Source organism: Geospiza fortis, unplaced genomic scaffold (genome assembly GCF_000277835.1).
Source record: "Geospiza fortis unplaced genomic scaffold, GeoFor_1.0 scaffold41, whole genome shotgun sequence".
NCBI classification, from domain to species: Eukaryota; Metazoa; Chordata; class Aves; order Passeriformes; family Thraupidae; genus Geospiza; species Geospiza fortis.
In genome coordinates, this window is record NW_005054299.1 from 7,546,577 (window position 1) to 7,567,153 (window position 20,577).

Here is a 20,577-nt window from a genome sequence, read left to right on the forward strand (position 1 = left end):
TAAAGTTCCTTGTCAGACTACCAGTATTCCTAGGTTTTAATGGTTCCTGAAGGAAGAAAATCATTCTTGTGTAAAGGAATGCACCACTTAAAGCTTTAGGTAGAACTTTAATAGTCCATACAGCTTAGTGCAATCCATTGGTCTGAGTTAATTTTAACTAAGATGATAAGTAACTCAGTAATACTGAATTAGGGGGATAAAGTTTTGTGCCTGTGTTATTTTGGTTATTCTTTAAAGTTTATTAGGGCAAAAGAAACACAGAAAGTTGAAATATAAAATACTAAAAACTCCAATATAAATTCCAGATTGGGTTTCAGTGCATTTACTAACTGTACACACTTTCACTGTGCTCAGATCTGTACTGCAGCATCTTCCAGATATGCCACCTCTGACACTGAGTAAATCACTGTAAAAATACTTTGCTTTTTACACTCTCGCTGTTACAGTAATGCCTGCATAGGTCACAGTGCCAGGAGCAATTCCTACCATGGTTTTGCTGTCTTTGGCAGAGCAAGAGCAGCTTTGTCCAAGGATTTTGCTACCTCTAGATGCTGATTACAGACCAGCACTGGCTTCATATATATACCAAGATATCAGAAGTGTTCTGTTGAACTGAAATTGATGAACGAAATGCACTTAGACAGACATCAGCATGATCTGCACTGCATAACACTACATAATTAAGGTTTTTTCTGGATTTTAATTTGTAAGACCATGGTTTCCATAGAAGGGTAGCAAATTCCTAATAATTTGCATGCAAAAACCTGGAAGTAATTAAAAACAACCAAAATAGCTATATAAAGGCTTCTGGAACTGAAACGGAGTGATTATGCAAGCTAAATTTAGAAAAAAAGAATCTTATTTAAAGAATGAACATTACTTAGGGTTAGGATACTCAGCCTTCTTTGAGTAAGGAAGAAGAAACAGTTAAAATGAAATCTGAGTTAATCATTGTGAATGAGGCCATTTTCCTGGCTTTGATCAAACAGGTAACTGAATTATTTCAGTCAGTTTTTTCTGTCTCCACTCTCTCAAGATACAAAGCAGCTCCTTAGCTACAGAAGAGAGCTGTAATTGCTGTCTTGGATTTTGGGCCACTTCTCTGTAGGACACTTTAAACTTGTTGGGTTCACCTACATCCCATACCCATTTCATACCCAGGGTCACCCTGCTGTCCTACTGCACCCTGTAAATCCTACTTTCTAATCCAAGCCCACCATTTTTGGACTTGATTTTTGATACATTTATTTGAAATAATCCAGCCCGTTTGTTACAGTGTCTTACTTTGGATGCCCCTTGTAACTACGAAGTCACAGAAACCCAGAATAGGTCAGGTTGGAAGGGTTGGTCATCTGCTCCAACCTCCCTGCTGAAGCAGGGTCATCCCAGAGCACACGGCTCAGGATTGTGTCCAGTTGGTTCCTGAATACCTCCGGCGAGGGAGACTCCACAGCCCCTCTGCACTATCTGTTCCAGTGCTCAGTCACCTGCACAGTAAAGAAGTTCTTTGTCATGTTCAGGCGGAACTTCCTGTGCAGCAGTTTCTGCCCATTGCCTCTTGTCCTTTTGCTCAGCAGCACTGACAGAGCCTGGCTTCTGCTTTCTGCCCATTGCCTCTCGTCCTTTTGCTCAGCAGCACTGACAGCCTGGCTCATCCTCTGACCCCTCCCTGCACACACTGACAGACATCGGTGATGTTCCCTCTCAGTCCCGTCTCCTCGAGGCTGAACAGGCCCAGCTCCCTCAGCCTTTCCTCCTAGGAGAGATGCTCCAGTCCCTCGCCCACCCTCGTTGCCCTCCGCTGGACAATAAAATAATTACACAATAATTTTTGTAAAACAACTACACTTACAGTGTGTTACACAGCAGTTCATAGGGAGCGGGAACTACTGAGGCCTCGTTTCACTCCCCCCGCCGGTAACAAAGCTCTCTATGGACCATGAGTTTATCAGGAGCCGAGGTCAAATAAAACTCCCGGAGGTGTTGTTTACTTATCCCTGGCTTCCTGCACAGCTGCAGTATTTTGTCCCCTCACAAGAGCGGGTATAGTTGAGATCCTCCGAGCGCCCTCGCACTGGCACGGTGCTCGGGAAACCCGAACACACCGGCAGCCGCGGGTCCCACAGCCGTGCCCGGGCCGGAGACCATGGATCGCTCCTGCTGCGCTGTGGGACGGGGCCGGCGGCCGGGGAGGACAGCCTGGAAGCGGGAGGGAGGGAAGGAGTGCTAAAACGGGCCTTTCAGGCCTCTAGCCCTAAAGCGAGCGGGGCCGAGGGCAGGCGGGGCACGCTTGGCCCTTGTCCGGTTGCTTCTGTGAGGGACCCCACAAAACCGGGGTCTGCAGGGGACCGCGGGCGGCCCTGAGCACGGGGGACAGCAGCTCTCCGGCACACCTAGCGCAGGTCCGGAGCTTTCCCGAGCCCTCCGAGCCCTGCCCGGCCCCAGAGGCTGGAAAGCCTGGCACGCCACGCAGCCTCCGAAAGGTGTCTGGGTACCGCAGTGGGCTGCCCGGGGAAGGGCTCCAGTGACCGTCCCTGGAGGTGCGCCAAGGAAAGCCTGGACGTGACACCACTAGACGTGACGGTCTGGTGGTGTTTGGTCATAGGGTGGACTGGATGATCTCAGGGGTCTTTTCCGACCTGATTGATTTTGTGGTTCTGTGATTAAATATACTCCAAAAAAGCCTCCCGCTGTACAGCTGGTACGTGCTAAGTACGTGCCGCAAGTGGCTGCTGGGGTTATTGAGGAATGTCACCTCAGCTGGTCTGGTTAGAAGTATTTCGACAAGCAGAGAGCCGGTGATGTGAAATTATAATAATCATGTACACCACAATAACCTTAATTTAGATATTTTCAGGAATTAGGGCCTAAGGTGTGTGTTTTCTCTAATTATTCTCTTCTTCCTTTGTTTTCTTCCAATCAGTGATACTTTATGGGATCTTGCTATAGCTGAAGTGGAGAAGAGAGAAAATCCTGATGATGATGATGTCAAGCCAGGGGAAGTTTGGGAAAAATCAATATTATTTATGGGAAACAAAAATGGGGTAATCTAAATACTGTACAATTCTACACTTTTCAAACATAATTTGTGTCAGGGAAAGCATCTCATATTTTCAGATGTTAAGGTTCACTTAATTTTAAAGACATAATATCTTATGGTCTCATTCTACAGAGGTCTAATTGATCACTAATGTCTGTTTTAAGTACATTGTTCTTATTACTATATTTGTCATGTCTATTAGTTTATACTTATAATAATGGTAGAGTAACTTGATTCTGATTGAAATTTGGACTTGAGTTTCCACTGTAAGGCTGCAAGCAGTTACATGCATTTGCAGTTTTCTGGTACTTTATTACTGGAATGTTAAATGAACTTGACTTAGTGATACAACTTCATGCTTTAAAGACAGTACAGTAGAGTTCCTCTTTGTTTTTAATTACCAGGGAAAGACCACTATCATACTGAGATGCCTTGAGAGGTATGTGTTAAATATTTTAAAGCAGTTTTCAGCTGTAGATTAAAAACCAGTCATATTGTGTGATAATTCATAATGCATGTATGAAGATGTGTTCTGTGACTGGTTGATCACTGAGGAATGAACTTATTTCCCTTCATTATAACCTCTCAGGTGATACTTTCAGTCCTTCTCCAGTGTTAGCTGAAATTACTCATTTCTTTGGGCTGGTGCTGCTGCTTCTCCTGTCCTCAGTACCTGACACCTCCTGTCTAAAAGTGTCTTCTCTGTACTGCTGTCTCTAAGCCAAATTCTGAACTGACTGATAAACACAATTTAGGAGCTATAGAATTAACTTCCTTTCTTTAGAAGATCTTGACAAAATTCAGTTACTTTTCCTTTAGGGAAGAGTCTCCAAAGCCAACGTTAGCCTTGGAATATACTTTTGGAAGAAGAGCAAGGAGACATAATACAGTGAGTATAAAGTATAATTTACCATATCTTTATACATATATACACACACCTAAAAATAACATAAAGAAACTCTTTTGCAGCCTAAAGATGTAGCTCATTTTTGGGAATTAGGTGGTGGAACCTCATTAGTGGAACTCATTCGAATACCAATCACTGTCCACAACATAAGGTAAGTGTAAATATTACAATTCCAGAGTTATTTGAGCTTTCCTTCAAACATTAGTAATGTCTAGACTTTTTTTTTTTTTTTTTGTGAAAACCTCTTTCAAAGTGTAAGATAGAACATTTACGGGGTTTTGCTAAGAATCACTGTAATACCACAATGCTTTGCTTTGGTCTTCCTTTTCATGCTTCTCTCCTAAATAAGTTCTAAGTAATCTCAACAAAACATGGAGGAAGTAGCTTGGTCTTAAGTAGATAGAACAAGAAATACAGAAAAAAGATAAGACATAATATCTTTATGCTCAGTGAAGAGCAAAAAAACAGTTTGGAGACATGAAAAATAAAATCTTAATTCCTACTTCCATGTGCACACATAGATGCTCATTCTGTGACTGATATTTTAGGGTGAAAAACAAGGCCAAAAACTGTGACAAAAAATATCTCTGGATTTTTGGGAATTTCCCAGCAGAGAGATGATGTTTCCAGGAGGAACCAGAGCAATTGAAATTATTTGAAAACAAAAGGAAACAGAATTTTTGATCAAATTAAGAGAATGTACTTTAAAAAATTCCATTAAATTAATAGATAGCATAAGAAGAAATGCATGAAAAATTGCATGAGGAAGTGACAAGGTGATAGGGGGTGCTTTTTATGTTTTTTTATTAAGGAAAATGAGAGTTGAAAGGGGAGAAAAGGGTAAAAAGATAAGTTTTGTATTATGATGTATTGCTTTATTTCATTGGTATTGAGCTTTAACTTCTGTGGGGAAGAAAAAGGAGGGATATCATTTTTATCAGGTATATTTGCTTCTGTTTTGACTACTGAGATAATGCCATTATTTGCTGAGAGACTATGACAGGGAGAATATGGCATGTGAAGCTCTTTGTCTCTAGAAGAGTTTGTGAGAGAAAAAATTAAGTCTAATTTTTCAGCCCCTGGCTAAATTAAATTAATTGAACTCTACTTCCATCAGTCTTTTCTTCCTTTTTTACTGATAAGGGAATTTCTGATTTGGAGAATCTTAAGATTGTTTGCTGGGATAGCAATGTTCTGTAAGAACAATTAACTTCTGTTCACAAGGCAATATTTTAACATGCCAGTAAAAATTCTACTATTTCAACAAATACAAGTGCATTTTGCTGGTTTTCTCATCATTGTACTCAAGCAATTTGCTTATTTAAAAGTTCCATAAATTATATCTAGTTTCATCAAGAGACTTTTCACCTGATTTTTCTTCCCCACAGCATTTTAAAATGAAATTGAACGCTCAGTTTGCTTTGTAGCTTTTGTAATACCACTCTGGTCTGGAATCCCCTTTTTCAAGTCAGGCTAGAATGGGATAGAATGATGGCATCCATTCAGATTACTGCATTTGCAGTGATCTTTACAGGTGCACTTAAATGCAGCTGGTGTTTTGGGAGGCAGGGTTTTTTTCCAAGAGGACTTCAGATATAAAAGCTTTCTCATCAACAATCCACCTTTAGAAGTCTGGTAGTAGCTAAGGATGTCATGAGTACTATTTTATTTTTCAGAAGACTTTTCTCAGGCATCCATTCAAGGTTCCAACAAACTGTCACAGTCCATGACACAGAATATTGTCCTTAACCAGGTTTTCTTCATTTCATACTAGAAAAGAATAATGAAAGTAGGGAACTTTCCCAGGTATACAGGGAATACAGGTAATAGTTAGGAAAGATCCTAGCCATTGGCTAACATTGCTTGGTCTGGGGTTGGAGACTTAGGAGATGGCAGGGGTACATAACAGCAGAAATCTTGAGTCATACAGGAGAGAACTACAGGGCTGATTTGCATATTTTACTGTTTGAAGACAGCCCCCAAAAACAATGCCTTACTGAAAGTTTTCAAAATAGTAACTCTGAACAAGAGACAAGGGAAAGGTTTCTTCAGAGTGCAGAATATCCCTAAAAGCCATCTTGCTTTGCTATCACATTTAATTCAGTCTCAGAAGGTAGATGTTCACATTTGCAGTACAGGTGTGGTTTTGTATGAAAACGCTGACTGCCTCATGTGCTAAATATGTGACCAAATAATGCCTATTTCATAGGTCATTTGCTGTAGTTCTGGTGTTGGATCTCTCCAAACCTAATGAACTCTGGACTACTATGGAGAGCCTTCTGCAGGTCACCAGGAACCATGTGAACAAAATTTTAACCAAACTAGAAAAGACAAACCCTGAAGTAGCTGCTGAAATTAAACAGAGAATGTGGAACAATCTGCAGAGGGATCACCCTGTAAGTTACTTCTAATATTTTCTCCAGATGTCACAGGCCTTTATACAGTTAAAGATAATGCTTTAGAAAATCATAAACAACTCTTTTAGATTTTTATGCATGACTGAAAATCCATTTGATGTAGATGAACCTGTTCACTGGAAAATTATAGCAATTTAATAAAAATTCAATAAGAGCAGAAACAAGGAAAGAAGGTTTCTTATATCTTTTTGTTAGATATCTAATGTGATTGTTATGGCATGTTACACCAATCAAAAGAAATAGTTTTAGAGTAGCAGTTTGCTTTTTTTCCCCCTCATCTTTTAAAAATGAAGATGAAAACTAGAATGTACAAAAGTCATCTAGCAAGAGACTAGCTGAAGGTACAAATTTAAGCAAAGAATATAGTTATAACAGCCATCAACATGACTATATACTTTGCATTTATTTAAATGTCTATCACAAACTCAATGCCTTTTGATAATCTGACAACTAATTAAATTATAAAGTTTCAGAAATGTTAACATCATTCCTTTAAACATAATTGCTAACTAAATCTTTGGAAAAGCTAAACTAGATTATGCGCAATAGAAAGGAAAAGTCATTGTGCATTAAACCTCTGCAAATGTTGTGTGTATATAATGCATAAATAACTATTCAACAATTCAAAGACCTGGCATGTAAATCTAGTTACTGTAACTTCTATAAAATGCTTCAACACAGCAAGTGCTTGTAGAGCTCAGAAATTTAAAAGTAACTCAAAAGATATGAGAAAGCAAGATATGCAGCACTCCATAGAGTTAGCGTATGCAGTTTGATATTGGGATTACTTTGGTTTTTACTTTTAGAGAAGGTAATTTACAAAAAGATAACACCTACATGCACAAATAAATGGCAATAAATTATGACCACAATCTAGTTTCATATAGGGCTTTACATATCAGAAAATTGCAAGATTATTGCAATAAAGAAAAATAATAATGCTATTATTTGTTAAGAAAACTTGTTATTCTTGCATTGTAGGAAGCACAATTATATCTTCTGAACTAAAATTTCTGTTTATCTTCCATTATCAAAAACATCAATAATGCAAATAAAATATTATATTACTGTTTGGTTCTCTTCTTACTTTCATCATTGTTCAAAGAAAAATTGTGTCAGTTTATTAGAAGAAAATACTGTCTTTTATAGTCAATTTAAATTATAGTTTATGGAGATCTTTATGTGCCTTTTAATGGCTAAACATATTTTTATTATAAAAAGGAATCAATTAAATACTTATATCTTTAAGGATTAAGATATATTCATCGGCCTGGCTAAAGAATTATTTGCTATGATGATAAAACATATCAATTGCAGACCCTGTTTAAAAAGGCTGAATGCATCTAAACTACTCCACAGTCAAAAATAAATTCCACAGTCAAAACATTAATAGGGTTCAACGTACTAGTTTTAAGGTTTCTGCTGTTATCGCAAATTTTTCCTCTTAGTTATGAAATGAAAACTTTTTTTTTTCAGTTTTATGTTCTATATACTCTTTTTAAGTTGTGGTAGTTTTGCTTAAAGCTTTTTCTCTGACAGTGTATGAGTGAAGTCATTATTTCTCCTCTCCAAGCAGAGGATTTTCAGTATGTACAGCTTCTGTCAACATTCTGTCATTTAACCTGTCTGTGAGATACCTGGGGTTAGGAGGGAGCACTTGGACCAGACTCTGCTACAACTCATCTTTCTTGCACTGCTGCAGCCAAAGCAGCTTGAATAAATAATTGCTTGAACACACAAGGGGATTGTCTCATTTCTTACGGACTAGAGCAAACCCTTCCAGATCACTTGAGAATTCTTGTAATTCACTTATTTAAATTTTTATCCCACATTAGCTATTTAGCACATAAGTCTGCATTCTCAGACCTGTTTTCCTCCATTGATACTGATTCACATTTTCAAGATTGTTGGATGATGTTTCCTCTTTGTGCTGATATCAAACATTTGAAATTCACATTAAATATTGTTTAAGTGTTTGGAAAACAGGATGTGGGCAGGACAAATGTGTGACACAAGCAAATAATTCAATTTATTTTTCTTGAGATTTTGTCTGCATTCATTTACATTTTAGCCAAAGAATGTCATTGTATCAAAAATCCAGTTCTACTAATCCAGTGAATACATGAGGTTTTTCCTCTCTTCCTTTCCCATCTAATAATGTAATATAGAGTGTAAAAGCCCTTTAATTCCAGTAAGTGTTCTAACTGCTCAGAGGGATTACTTCCTGACCATTTAGGAAGAAAATGGGAAGATGGTAGAATATAATATGGATATTGCAATAAAGTTGATTCCTCTACCTTAAGGTGTGGAAAACCTTGTCTTCTGAGAATTTATTTTAACCTCTTTCAGTTGCTTTAAGAGTTGCAATCTTCTACAGTTTGTTTACGGCGCTTAACTGTCCTATACCTTTTTAACAGGACAGTGCATTAGTTGACCCTTTTCCAATACCCTTGGTGATAATTGGAAGCAAATATGATATTTTTCATGTAAGTAATACTTAAGTACCTTTTTAATAATTAAATTATTCCCACTAAATAGTCTATATACTAAAATTTTACTAATATAATACTAATCTTTTGAACTAAAGTGTGGAAAGCCAGTCTTCTACCACTAAAAAAAAAAAAAAAAAAATCTTTCCATCCAACAACATTAAGGAAGGGCTACTGTCATTCCTTCACTAAACACTCCCAAACTGATGATTTTTGAGATGTACATAGAAAATGCTTCCCTTTTTGGTCTGCAGCAACATGTGTCTCAACAAGAAAACACCATGTGGGTGATTTCCTTTTATAATGAGAGAAATCCAGCTCCACGTGTCCCTTGTGACAGCAGCTGTAAGTTTATGGCAGTGCAAGAGGGGTGTATCTCAAGTCAGCTGATCAGATTTTTTTTTGTAGTTCTGGCAGCTTCAGTCTGGAACTTCTTTTAAAGTACTTCCTAAGTTTCTAAAGACAAGTGAGGAATTGCATCTTTTATGGAGGGGAGGAAAGAAGTGTCATAGTACTGCTGGATTGTCTCCCAGGCCATAAAAATCCCTAACAAATGCATACTCACTGCACTTGATCATGAGAAACCGGGACAGTATATTTGATTTTTAGCAGTTGTGCTGGCAGCCTGTGCTTCTCTGGATGGCTACACAGTGCATTTGATACCTGGCTGACTCACTGAGTTACTGACTTCTTTATTAATAAGGGACTTGCCTTCTTTCATAGCAAAGCTTTATGCTGAGCCATGACCCCCTTAAATGGCTCTCATGTAATAAGGACAAAATGCCAGCCTGATTCCTTTGGGGGTGTATGGATTGACTCCTGCAGGCATCACTGGGACCAAATTTTCATCCATTTTATCCAGGGAATGCCATCTGTATGATCTTAAATGAAACAGACATGGATGAAAGGGTATTTTGATGCACTTTTCAAATCTTGCGGGTATTAGAATTTAGACAGCCTATACCCAAAGATTTACTTAAATATTTTCACAAAAAGAAAAAAAATCTTCTAGTAGGCAACATTTCTACTGATAAAAATTTAAAATAATATCAAACAAATAAATTGAAACTTAAATGTGCATTCTCAATTTAAAAACTTTTCCTGGACTAACATATTGCCTGAATTAGGCTTCATCTGTAAAAAAGAAACAAAGAGAAATTGTGACATTTCTTTTTAGAGTAGGCTGTTACTGATTCTGTCTTAAGATATAATTATGCTGACAGCTGAAAGCCTTATATATTGTAGCTTAAGTGCACTGCAGTTTATATAAAAAAAAGAAAAGTTTTAACTGTCGTATTTTGGGGTTTTTTCTTACATCTGTGTTCCACTATCAACTTTTTCAGGAGTTTGACTCTGAAGTGAGAAAAATAATAAGCAAGACACTTCGATTTGTTTCACATTATTATGGAGCCTCATTAGTGGTATGTATTTTCACTTTCTATTTAAGAATAGAGAAGATGAACAATATTTCTGTTACAAAACAATAATTTTTAAAATCATACTATAAAACTCCTAGAGAAAATGGGATTTCATTGGTTTTACAGTAGCTTTCTTCATGAGGCTATCTGTTGAAAAGTCACTGTACTGGCAGGGGATGGATGGACGTGCCTTGTGAGCAAACAAACTACACAATTCCCAGTATCACAAGCACTGAATGAAAATAGCTACCTGTTAGCCACCTTAGTTCCTGCACTGAGTTTACTGCATCTTGGGCAATTCTTTTTTTGGTACAAGAAAGGAGAATGGGCAAAAGTGATTGTCTTAGATTGAATTAGAGAACTGAGCCTTTTGGTAGAAGCATGAACTTACATCAAGTGACCGAGCTTTCGTAAATTTAAAATCATTGGCTCATTTTCACAGTAGTTTATGTATACCAGATTACTACATTTAGGGTGTTGAAGAAGGACAAGAGCTTCCTTAAAAAGTGGGTAGAAAGATGCCTACATGAGGAAAATTATTTATTTTAGTTTGTCAGATCATTCTCTGAGTAAAGAGAGAAACATGCATGCTGAGATTCACAGTCCAAAAACACTGCATCTTTGCATCTTGGGCTTACTGTGCATCAGAAGATGGGTCTAATTGTATCAACCATCATGTATGTAATAAATAATATTAAATAGTAGCTTAGTGATTATCAAAACAACTTATGTTTACTTTGAATACTTATAATCCCAGCATGTCCTTTTGCATCCATGTAAAGCTTTTTTCACTCTGACACATGAATTTGTCTTTTGTTAACTGAGAGTACAACTGTCTTGGTTGGGTTTTTTTTAGTATTTAAGCATTATTGTAATTAAAAAATAGCATATAAATCTCTTTGTCTGCTTAATCCTGATTGTCATTGAAATGAGAGGGAGAAACCTAATTTCTCACAGCACAGATCTGACTTCTTTCTCAAAGACATGAATCTGTTAGGATACAAAAGCCCTGAGACAAGAAGAAGCATGTAGTTTGAGAATATATTCTGAAAATTGCTTTCTTATAAATCTGTACCATTCTGCCAGTTTTAAGCTGTTTTTATGACGATTAAATAGTTATTAATTAAATTTCTAAATATTTATTGTGTTTTCGATAATATTTAATGCAATTTAAAATCTTAACTCATTAGTCTTGGGGAAAAGACTTGTGTCTCATAATGTGCATATTTCAAAAGTTTTGAATCAGTATTTTAAAAACTAATCTTTAATCTTTATTTTTTCTACTTTTTAATGTTTTGTGATATTCAGTAACAAATACATTCATGTTTTTGAAAGGGAATGTGAGATTTTTATTCTAGTCAGTTCAGTGAACATATACCAAATTTATTGGGGTCAGGTATTAATTAGAAAGGCTCTATCCTCTTTGTAGATGGGAAAATACAATATACCTATGATGGAAGTTCCTAATGTATATTTTGTTTTCTGATTCATTTAGTTTACCAGTAAATCTGAGGCTCTCCTACTGAAAGCCCGTGCTTTTATTAATCACTTGGCATTTGGCTACGATAAAAGGTAACGTTATTGTTCAACTATTAAATGTCTTGCTCAGAACATAAAATTAGTTAATAAAAATATTTTAATCATAGAAAAATTTTTTTAAAATATTATCTCTGAAAGATTTTGTTCATGGACTTGGACTTCTGTGACTAAGCTGCCTATCTGTGCTAAGAACAGTGATAACTCCTTAGTTTTGATCCTCAAACCGATGAATGAAAAATGTGGTTAACACTGGAATTGAGCACTATTTTATTTACATGATTTATATGCAAACCCCAGTAAGACTCTAGTCTTGGCTAGAATAGTGTTGGTTTTTTGTTGATTGCTAAATGCTTGCTTGATACATTTTCTTTTTTTCTGTTTAGCAAGTCTGTATCAGTGGATCCCAGCAAACCACTCTTTATACCAGCAGGCCTGGATTCCATGAGCCAAATAGGTTAGAACATTTCCTGTTCATTGTTTGTTGCTTGATTCTTTTGAAAACAAGAAAAAAATTTTAAGCAAATTGATAAATTACAGCACATCAGTATCAGTTTTAACAGAGTACTAAACGTAATAGCTTATAGATTTTAAAATCATGATTCAGTATATTACTGAGAATTATTTGTGCAGGTTTGTTAGGTAGTTTAATAAAGTCTGTGGACTATGTAAAATAGTAAAGTACCAATAAGCTTAGATCTGAAAGAAAATAAAATATATAGAACCTCTCAGCCCATTTCATGGTAGGAGATCAATGGTTTTTTCAAACTTGTTGCAGCTTGTCAGTGTAGAAGGTAAAATACTAAATTAGATGGTTCATTATGCAAAATTATTCTGTGATTTATGTTGTTATGACAACACACTTGTCTTATGTGTGCTGTGATCCTCAGGACCACCACCTGCCTCTGACAGTGATCTTGGAAAGATGCGTGCCAACACGCCTTTGGAACTATGGAAAAAAGTATTTGAGAAAACATTTCCTCCCAAGGTAGGGATGTATATGCCACGCACACTGCTGCTTTTCTCACAGAATAGCAGCAATATCCCTGCTCCTTTTTGTCGTTCAAGTCCACTGACTGGAATTTCAGTCTCACTTAGCAATTCTCTTTAATACATTTTTATAAGATAAAGGCTTGTATGTAGTAGTGCTTCTACATCTTCAGTCACCTTTCCACATTTAGAAATCATGAAAGATGCTGTTCTCAGTATAAAATGCCCCAACATGATAAAGACTAAACTTCTTAGAAACTATAGAGAAGTGTTAATTTTCATGTTATTTTTCCTCATAGCCTTTAAAAACACAATAAACAAATGTTTCCTCCTGCACCCACCCCTCCAAGTACCCCCTGAACTCCCCCTGAAACAGCTGGAGAAATGAATACAGTTCTCATTTGGCAAGCTCAATGGCTGTTCATCAGTGTTATCAGTCTAATTAAAGATTTAAACATTTGCCAAATAGATTCACAATCTCCTGTTTTGGTCCACAGCAGGCTTTAAACTTTGAAGCTATTTTTATGCTTTGTAACACTCTTTTTCCATTGCCTCACCTAGGAAGTAGAATTCTGCTTTATTTTATTCCATCACTGGTATTATTGCCTTCTTGCTACTTTCCATTTGATATGATTAAGGAGAAGTGTGCAGGACAACATCTAAAAAACCCCTCCTCATTTGATAGTTTTCCTTACTATTAGTGTATTTGCTTCTTTGGCATTCAAGTTATAGTTTACTCAAGGCTAAGAAATGAAAATGCAGGTATTTGGCAAAGATAGCAATCAGTTTCTTGGCTATTGAAGTAATGCTTCTGATAACAGGACTGAATTCTAATAATGAGTATTAAATGGTTTATCAAGGGCAACCTCAACTGTGCCCTAAAGTCATAGACCAGAAAGGATATTTTCATTTTGATGCTCAAGAATAATAACCAACCACCACATAAGAATATTTTCTACCCTTTAGAATCTAGCTGCACTCTATTTTTTCTTCATTTTACTGATAGTTTTTTTTTAACTAACCTGTGTCCTGTAGCACAGAATTGTTCCATAAATGCAAGCTTTTAATATATTGGTATTAAAAGCAAATACTTTAATTTCTGTAGTGTGGCTTTTTCTTATTAAAAGAAGATAAATTTTATAATTTGGGGTTTTGTCTTTTCTCCTTTTAGAGTTGCTCTGATTTACAAGATACCAAGGACCCTGCACAGGATAGTCAATATGCTGAGTATGAAGTTGATGTCATGAGAGCTCAGAAAAACCAGGTGTGTGGTAATTCTTTAAATGCTGTTCACAGTCAGGTATTCCAGAACCATCAGCACTGCTGAACTAATAGTATATACTCATACCTCCCCTTTTTGCCCTTAAATAATTTCAGCTTTAGATTTCAGCTTAGGAGTTGGTTGTGAGGTTTTTTCCCCATTGTTAAGATACTAAGCCAGTAGACCATTGTTAGATCTCAAAGTTTTGGCTCTGAGTTTCTTTAGAAATTAAGAATTCAAATTTCCCTCAGACTGTACTCTAAAATTAACTCACTAAAATAAACTTTGAAGCTTTCTTGACAGTCATTTCCTTATTTCTTCACTCTGTACTCTCATTTGAGTGTTGACTAACAAAGTGTACGAAGCAATATCAAGGTATGTGGTGAGGACTCTTCTGTCTTTCTCCTTCAAAACTTATTTCAACTGGAAAGATGATAACATTTCTAACTTGAATTTGCAGGATATGGACATTGTATCTTAAATAGAGTGAATGGAATTGTTCCACAGACTGATGACATGTGGCTTAACCCCTGAATTACAGGAAAGACCTTTAATGGGGAAAGGGTCTTCTATTTTTTCTTAAAAAGTTTGAAGTGTTTCTGCCTTTCTCTAGATTAGTGGGGAATTAATTTTATAGAAAAATTCTGTGGCAAACTAGGTGAAGGTTAAATGATTGCTTTATAGCTAACAGTATATAACATTAGCTGAGTAGCAGTACTGCATAGAAGAGTTTTCATGTTCATAGGTATGGGTATGTTCATAGGTATGGGTCTGTTAAAATCAAACCAAGATTATCCAAAGAATAAAGCAATTTCAAAAATCCCCAGCAGGCTTTGAACCTGCACATTACCTGCAATATCCTGTTAATGTAGGTATCAGTTCTGAATTTCTGTCACGTCAAGAGCAGTCTTAGAAATCATGAAAATTTGTAAAGCACACTGTGTTTGGAATTTATAGTAAAAACATACTCAGTATCACCACATATCTCAAAATAACTATATGGTGTACTAGGTTTCTTATTTCTATATAATAATGTGTTGCAAAAGAAGATACTGGTATGTATTGATTAAATCATACAGGAAATTATTAATTTTCTGTTTTTAAACAAAAGAGACAGGCTTTTAGAATCTTAATCTGTTCAAGGGCATTGCAAACCATTATAGCTTCTTTTTGTTGTACTACTACAAGTGATTTGAGCATTAAAGAGAAAATTACTTTTGTTATCTGCTGTTATTTCCTAAGTTTTTATAACGAAGTTTAATTTTTACAAGATTATTTGCACATTATTAAAATGTTTTATACTAAGAATTTGAATTGCAGCAAGCTAGAAATATATATCTAAAAGAAAAGAACTTTCTAGTTTCAGTGTTTCTTGAAGTGTCCTTCAGTTTTCCAGTTCAATGGAAAGCAGCACAAAAATCGTATTTTTAAGTAACTTTTTGAATTCCTCGTGTGTCTGACATTCTTTACAGAGTCTCATGGTACCTACTGCATAGGAGGACCAGTATTTTAAGATGGTCAATATGCAAGGTGTTACTAATGAAATCATTGGACCTAATGCAGAATTAAAAGTATCATGTGATGACAGTGAATGTTTTCATGTTATCATTTTTCTAGGTTACTTTCGGTTAATTAATGTTACTTTGGACTACAGATGGCAGCCTGTTTGCTTATTTATCTCAAAGATAAGCTTCAAAAGGAAAAGATGCACAAAACCAGCAAGGGAAGCAAAACACAGCCCCTGTCACTGCATCTGATAGAAGAGCCAGCAATAGCTGACTGACTCAGTCCTCATCAGGACTGTTCGATAATACCATAATAGATTTAGAGATAACTGTGGCAATAATACAAAGTTTAAATAAATCATTTCCAACTTTGTAATTCTGATTGAAGGATTTGTCTGCATTCTAGCAGAGTAAAAGATTGAATTCTAATTCTTGAGTATAAAATAAGAAAACAGTTTAAAAAAAAAAATGAAGCAAGTCCCTGGCTGACTCCAAGGTACTGTTAGCCAGAATTTATCTGACATACTGTTTGGCTGTAGAAGTTTAGAGTCCAGCTCATCAGCATTCTGACATAACTGTTTTCTTTTAGACCAGATTATTTTGCCTCCTTAATATTTTCAGAGTTAACTATGAGATGTACCATCTTTGTACTTTCTCATGTACTTTCTTAACATTTTTGCTCTGGAAAGCTCTCTGAGGCTGTCTTTTCCTCACTGTGCCTTCCTTCAAGATGGAGCACATCTCTCTTTCTCAACTATGTCTCTTCAGAATTCTTTTCCTAGTTCCTGCCCCATAGACATACATAGCACAGGTTTATATTAAATCGTGCTGTTGGAATTTTTTGCTGATTTTCATTCCCTGTAGTTAAGCTCTGAGAGAGAATACAACACCAGGACCCTTTTGAAATTTATATCTCTAATGTAATTCTTAACTTTTTCTTCAGGAATTTTCTTCAGGAATTACTGGAATTTTGTGGTTGTTGCAGGGCTTTCAAGATTTAAAAAAAAATAATTCTGCATAGTTATTAGGCCTTAAATGTCTAGGTTTTGGTCAATTCTTCATACATAAACCACACAGCAAACTTGTCACCCTCTATCCTTTCCCTGTTAGCTTTTTGGCTTTTGGTGCTTTCAGGTCACCTAAATTTGGTTTTTGGTACTCACATAACCTGAATAAGAGTGAGATCTTTTAAAATAATATTTCTGATTAGAGCTACATACACCTGCATCAGTGAGCATCTATGGGGAGCATGAAAGTCTTGTTCCTTAGTTTCTTCTGAATGTTTGTGGCAGGGAGAGCCTGGCACATGGGAATGTCTGTTCTCTTTCCTTTAGAAATGCTTTCTGACACAGATGTAAGTACTCTAAGGTGTCTTTTTGAAGATTTTTCTTTGTTTCCTGATATGCCTTCACTGCTAATGCTCAAAATAGGTGCTTGGACCTTTTGATCTGGACATTTGACTGCAGGTTCATTCATTGATGCAACAGATAAAGCTCAACCTTGAGTTCAGTGACCTGGAGAGCCTTCTACTCATGTGCTTCAGAAATGATGCAGTGCCAAAGTGCACAATGACTGGTCCTTGTTACACAGAGCTATTACTTCAAGGGTTGTTGCCAGTTCTAGCTGAAGCCTCATGCCATGAAGTAAGGTCAAAAAAAGTAGATGCCTGGTGCCATTTGGTGTCAGCTAACAAGTCATGGAAGCAGATCTTAATGAACAGACATGTAACTGTTAAGACTTTAAAAAGTCATAAACTCTACAAGATTCTATATCTCACAAAGAAGAATAGTTGAATTTCCCCTAAAATTGCAGAAACCTAATCAATTCACAACCAAATGTCACCTCCACGTCAGATCTGCAGCTGACATGGGGACTGTGCTGGCCAACAAACTGAGAGCCATATTCTTTCAGCATAGTTTGCTGACATGATCATATTGCTGAACTTCAGGAGACTATTTCAGTCTCATTCCACAAAACAGAAGATTTTATACTGTGCCATGAGCCCTTGGTCAGACAAATAGAACAGGCCCCTACCTTAACCTGCATAACAGAGCAGTACCACCTTTCATTTTCTCCACAGGAGGACATGTGCTAGTCTTCGTAAGAGAGGAAGTTATTTAGCATATTTACTTAGCTGCCAAGAACAAGCTTTCTTGTTTTCACATGAAAGCATGTCCAAATGGGTAAAAAAGATTTCATTTTTAAACCAAATTAAAGAGCATTATTAGAGCACTGTTACTAAATTTTCTACTAAAATTTTTGTCCTTAAGACTTTTAATTAGTGTTTCAGTACTTGGTTGCTTTCACCATGTTCCAGATTGAGGGCACTTCCAGTAAGAAACGGCATGAAAAGGAAAGTTGAAGCCATATCAGTCACTCAGAACAGAGGAAATGCAACAATTAAGGCTTTTCCTCCAATCTTAATTTTTCCTTCTTGTTTGTAGACATTGTAGTATTGTCTTTAATTACATGATCATACACTATTTTGCTGATGTCTCAATTCAATTGTTCAGTATTTCTTTTCATCATCCTTATTCTTTATGTACCTTATTTTTCAACCTGCCATTCAGACACTTCAATCAACACAAAAGTATTAATTTTTTTTTTTCTCTGAGAGTGTGTGGTAATGTTATCTTATCTGAGTGCCTCACAAACATCAGTTAAGTCTTTCTTCCCAATCCCTTTATGAGATTAGGTGTGATCTTCCCCATTTGACAGATGAAGAATTTACAGAAACACAGAAGTATAGAAGCATTAAGGTTTAAAAAAAAAAATTTAAGCCCACTTTATGCCAATGTTGAGATATCTGTGATAAGTTGCTAGCACTAATTATGTTTAAAGCATTCAGATCACATTGAAAGCACATTTAAATTGCAATTATTTTTTCTTTGTGTATCTGATCTCTGCCCCCTACACTTGCACCCACAAAACAAGCATAGCATAATGCTAGCATGAAGATTTTTTGCTGAAAAAATCTTTAGAAATTACTCCTGACAGTACACACCCCTACATAAAATTCAGCAGAGGAAACTGTTGTTTGTAGTTGTGCCAGAAACTCCTATTATAGTCTTCAGTGCTCCCAGTTGACTGAGATGAGGTCATTTGTCTACCTTGCTAGTACTCTACTGATCTAAAGTACAGCAAAATGTAGCTCTGTACATGACAGCAATTGTGGCAAAATTCATAGCAGTTTTAGGATAATTTTGTTAAATACAGAAATACACTACACCTTCTCTGCAGTGAAAAGTGTTTGTACATACATACATTTGCTAAATAAATACATGAAGTTTCTGGAGACTTTTAGTAATGAGAAAATTAGCTTAATATGTATTTATGTTTCTTTTTAGGAACTTGAACAATACAAAAGAAATGCCTCTAAATCCTGGAAAGAAATGGATTTTGACTCCGATTGATGAACTACTACTCTGTCTTCAGTTTAACACAATTTACAAAATTATTTTTATAATTTTTACATTACATTAGCAATTTCATCTGTTGCAGTTGAAAATATATAATATCAAACTATGAAGTTGGTATTTTTGAGCATTCCTGTTATTTTTATGAAAGGAGCTGTTTATTCACTCAGTCCAAATTCATTTATCTTGGCACTGGCAAAGAGTTTTAAAAAGTGGGGAGAAAGGAATTCTAGATTGCTTTCAGATGGGCTTGTATATGAAGATTGGCATTAGTCAGTTCAACCTAATTTATAACACATTATTTGATTTACTTTTGAATATTTCTACTCTAATCATATATTTAAATATAAACTAGTTTTCACACCCAGAATATGAAATTGTGTAGTGTGCTAGGTATCTTTTTGTAGTTCAAAACTAAAGCTTAAGAAATACTTGCATAATTGATATATTTGAATAAATAAAAAACCCCTAAAACTGGCAGAATAAAGTGGAGTTAAAACCTTCTTTGACCTGAATTCAGAAGTGTGCATTCTCTCTGTCACAGAATCATATAGTTTAATACAGGACTTACTTCCTGCAATGTATAATGTCACACAGAGTTGACAAGATGGATGTTTCTGTCATATATTCAAATGCTAGGAAGTCAGTTAATTAATTTGACAGATACTTGGTTAGTGCTGAAAGTATTATTGATTCACATTCAGCCTTCAGAAGGAATGGGGTTTTTGTCCATGCACACCTCACTAGTGTGAGATGCGCTGAGTGTTCTGAGAATACACAAGACAATCCAGATTAAAGCCAGAGGTGTCTCCTGAGAGCTCAGACTTGTCAGAGAGTGAATGTCTGAACAGTCACTTGGCAAACCAGATCAACCCTACATGCTCATAAAAATGGGACAGACAGACTAATCTGGTATCTTTCCAGCTATTTAAAGCTATTTATTGTTTTTAACATTTTCATTCAACAGATATTTTTCTGATAGAAACATTTGTATCTCAGAATATTTTACATAAAGATAGTAGAAAAATACACTTAAGTGGAAACACTGTATTACCTTGAGGATTGGACTTAAAATTCCTTGTTATGAACTGCCTCATCTCAAAACTACAATATAAAACTAGCTATATAATTACAGAATTTTAAGATACAAATATAATTACCTCCTTGGAGAAATCTATCTCTCTGCAAAAACTAATTTCTTCACAGAACATAAGATAAAAATTAGGAATTCTGTGTCTGTTATGTTTTCAATTTTGAAAGGCCCATGAGAAAAAGTTCCAAAGATGAAAATGGCATTGCTTCTGACAAACAACTTTTATACTTTTTCCCTAGTTAAATTGACATTTTTATTAAATAAAACCAAAACATTATTAAACAAACATATTTTTTCCTTGTAATTCATAAACTGCTTCCAAAACAAGATTAGAACTTGACAGTGAAAAGAAAGAATTGATATAAATAACCTGTCTTCACTGATTTAGTATCATTTACAAGGCAAAACCAGCTTGGGTAACTTTGATACTGCTTCAAGATCCTGTACTCATCAGTTGCATAGTGTGTATAAGATTAAAGTGGAGTGAGTTCTTGATTCTGTCTTT

General features: G+C 35.9%; 1 protein-coding gene across 1 annotated transcript; it reads left to right on the forward strand.

Moving 5' to 3' along the window:
* Positions 1 to 932: 932 nt before the first annotated feature.
* Positions 933 to 20,567, forward strand: DYNC2LI1 (dynein cytoplasmic 2 light intermediate chain 1). The gene is made up of 14 exons (XM_031059627.1): positions 933 to 989; positions 2,398 to 2,540; positions 2,924 to 3,044; positions 3,445 to 3,479; positions 3,860 to 3,929; positions 4,010 to 4,098; positions 6,157 to 6,343; positions 8,782 to 8,850; positions 10,197 to 10,274; positions 11,767 to 11,843; positions 12,194 to 12,264; positions 12,698 to 12,795; positions 13,969 to 14,061; positions 18,911 to 20,567. Exons 1-14 carry the CDS (start codon positions 933 to 935, stop codon positions 18,974 to 18,976), a joined length of 1,254 nt encoding a protein of 417 aa, XP_030915487.1. The 3' UTR covers positions 18,977 to 20,567.
* The last annotated feature ends 10 nt before the right edge of the window (positions 20,568 to 20,577 follow it).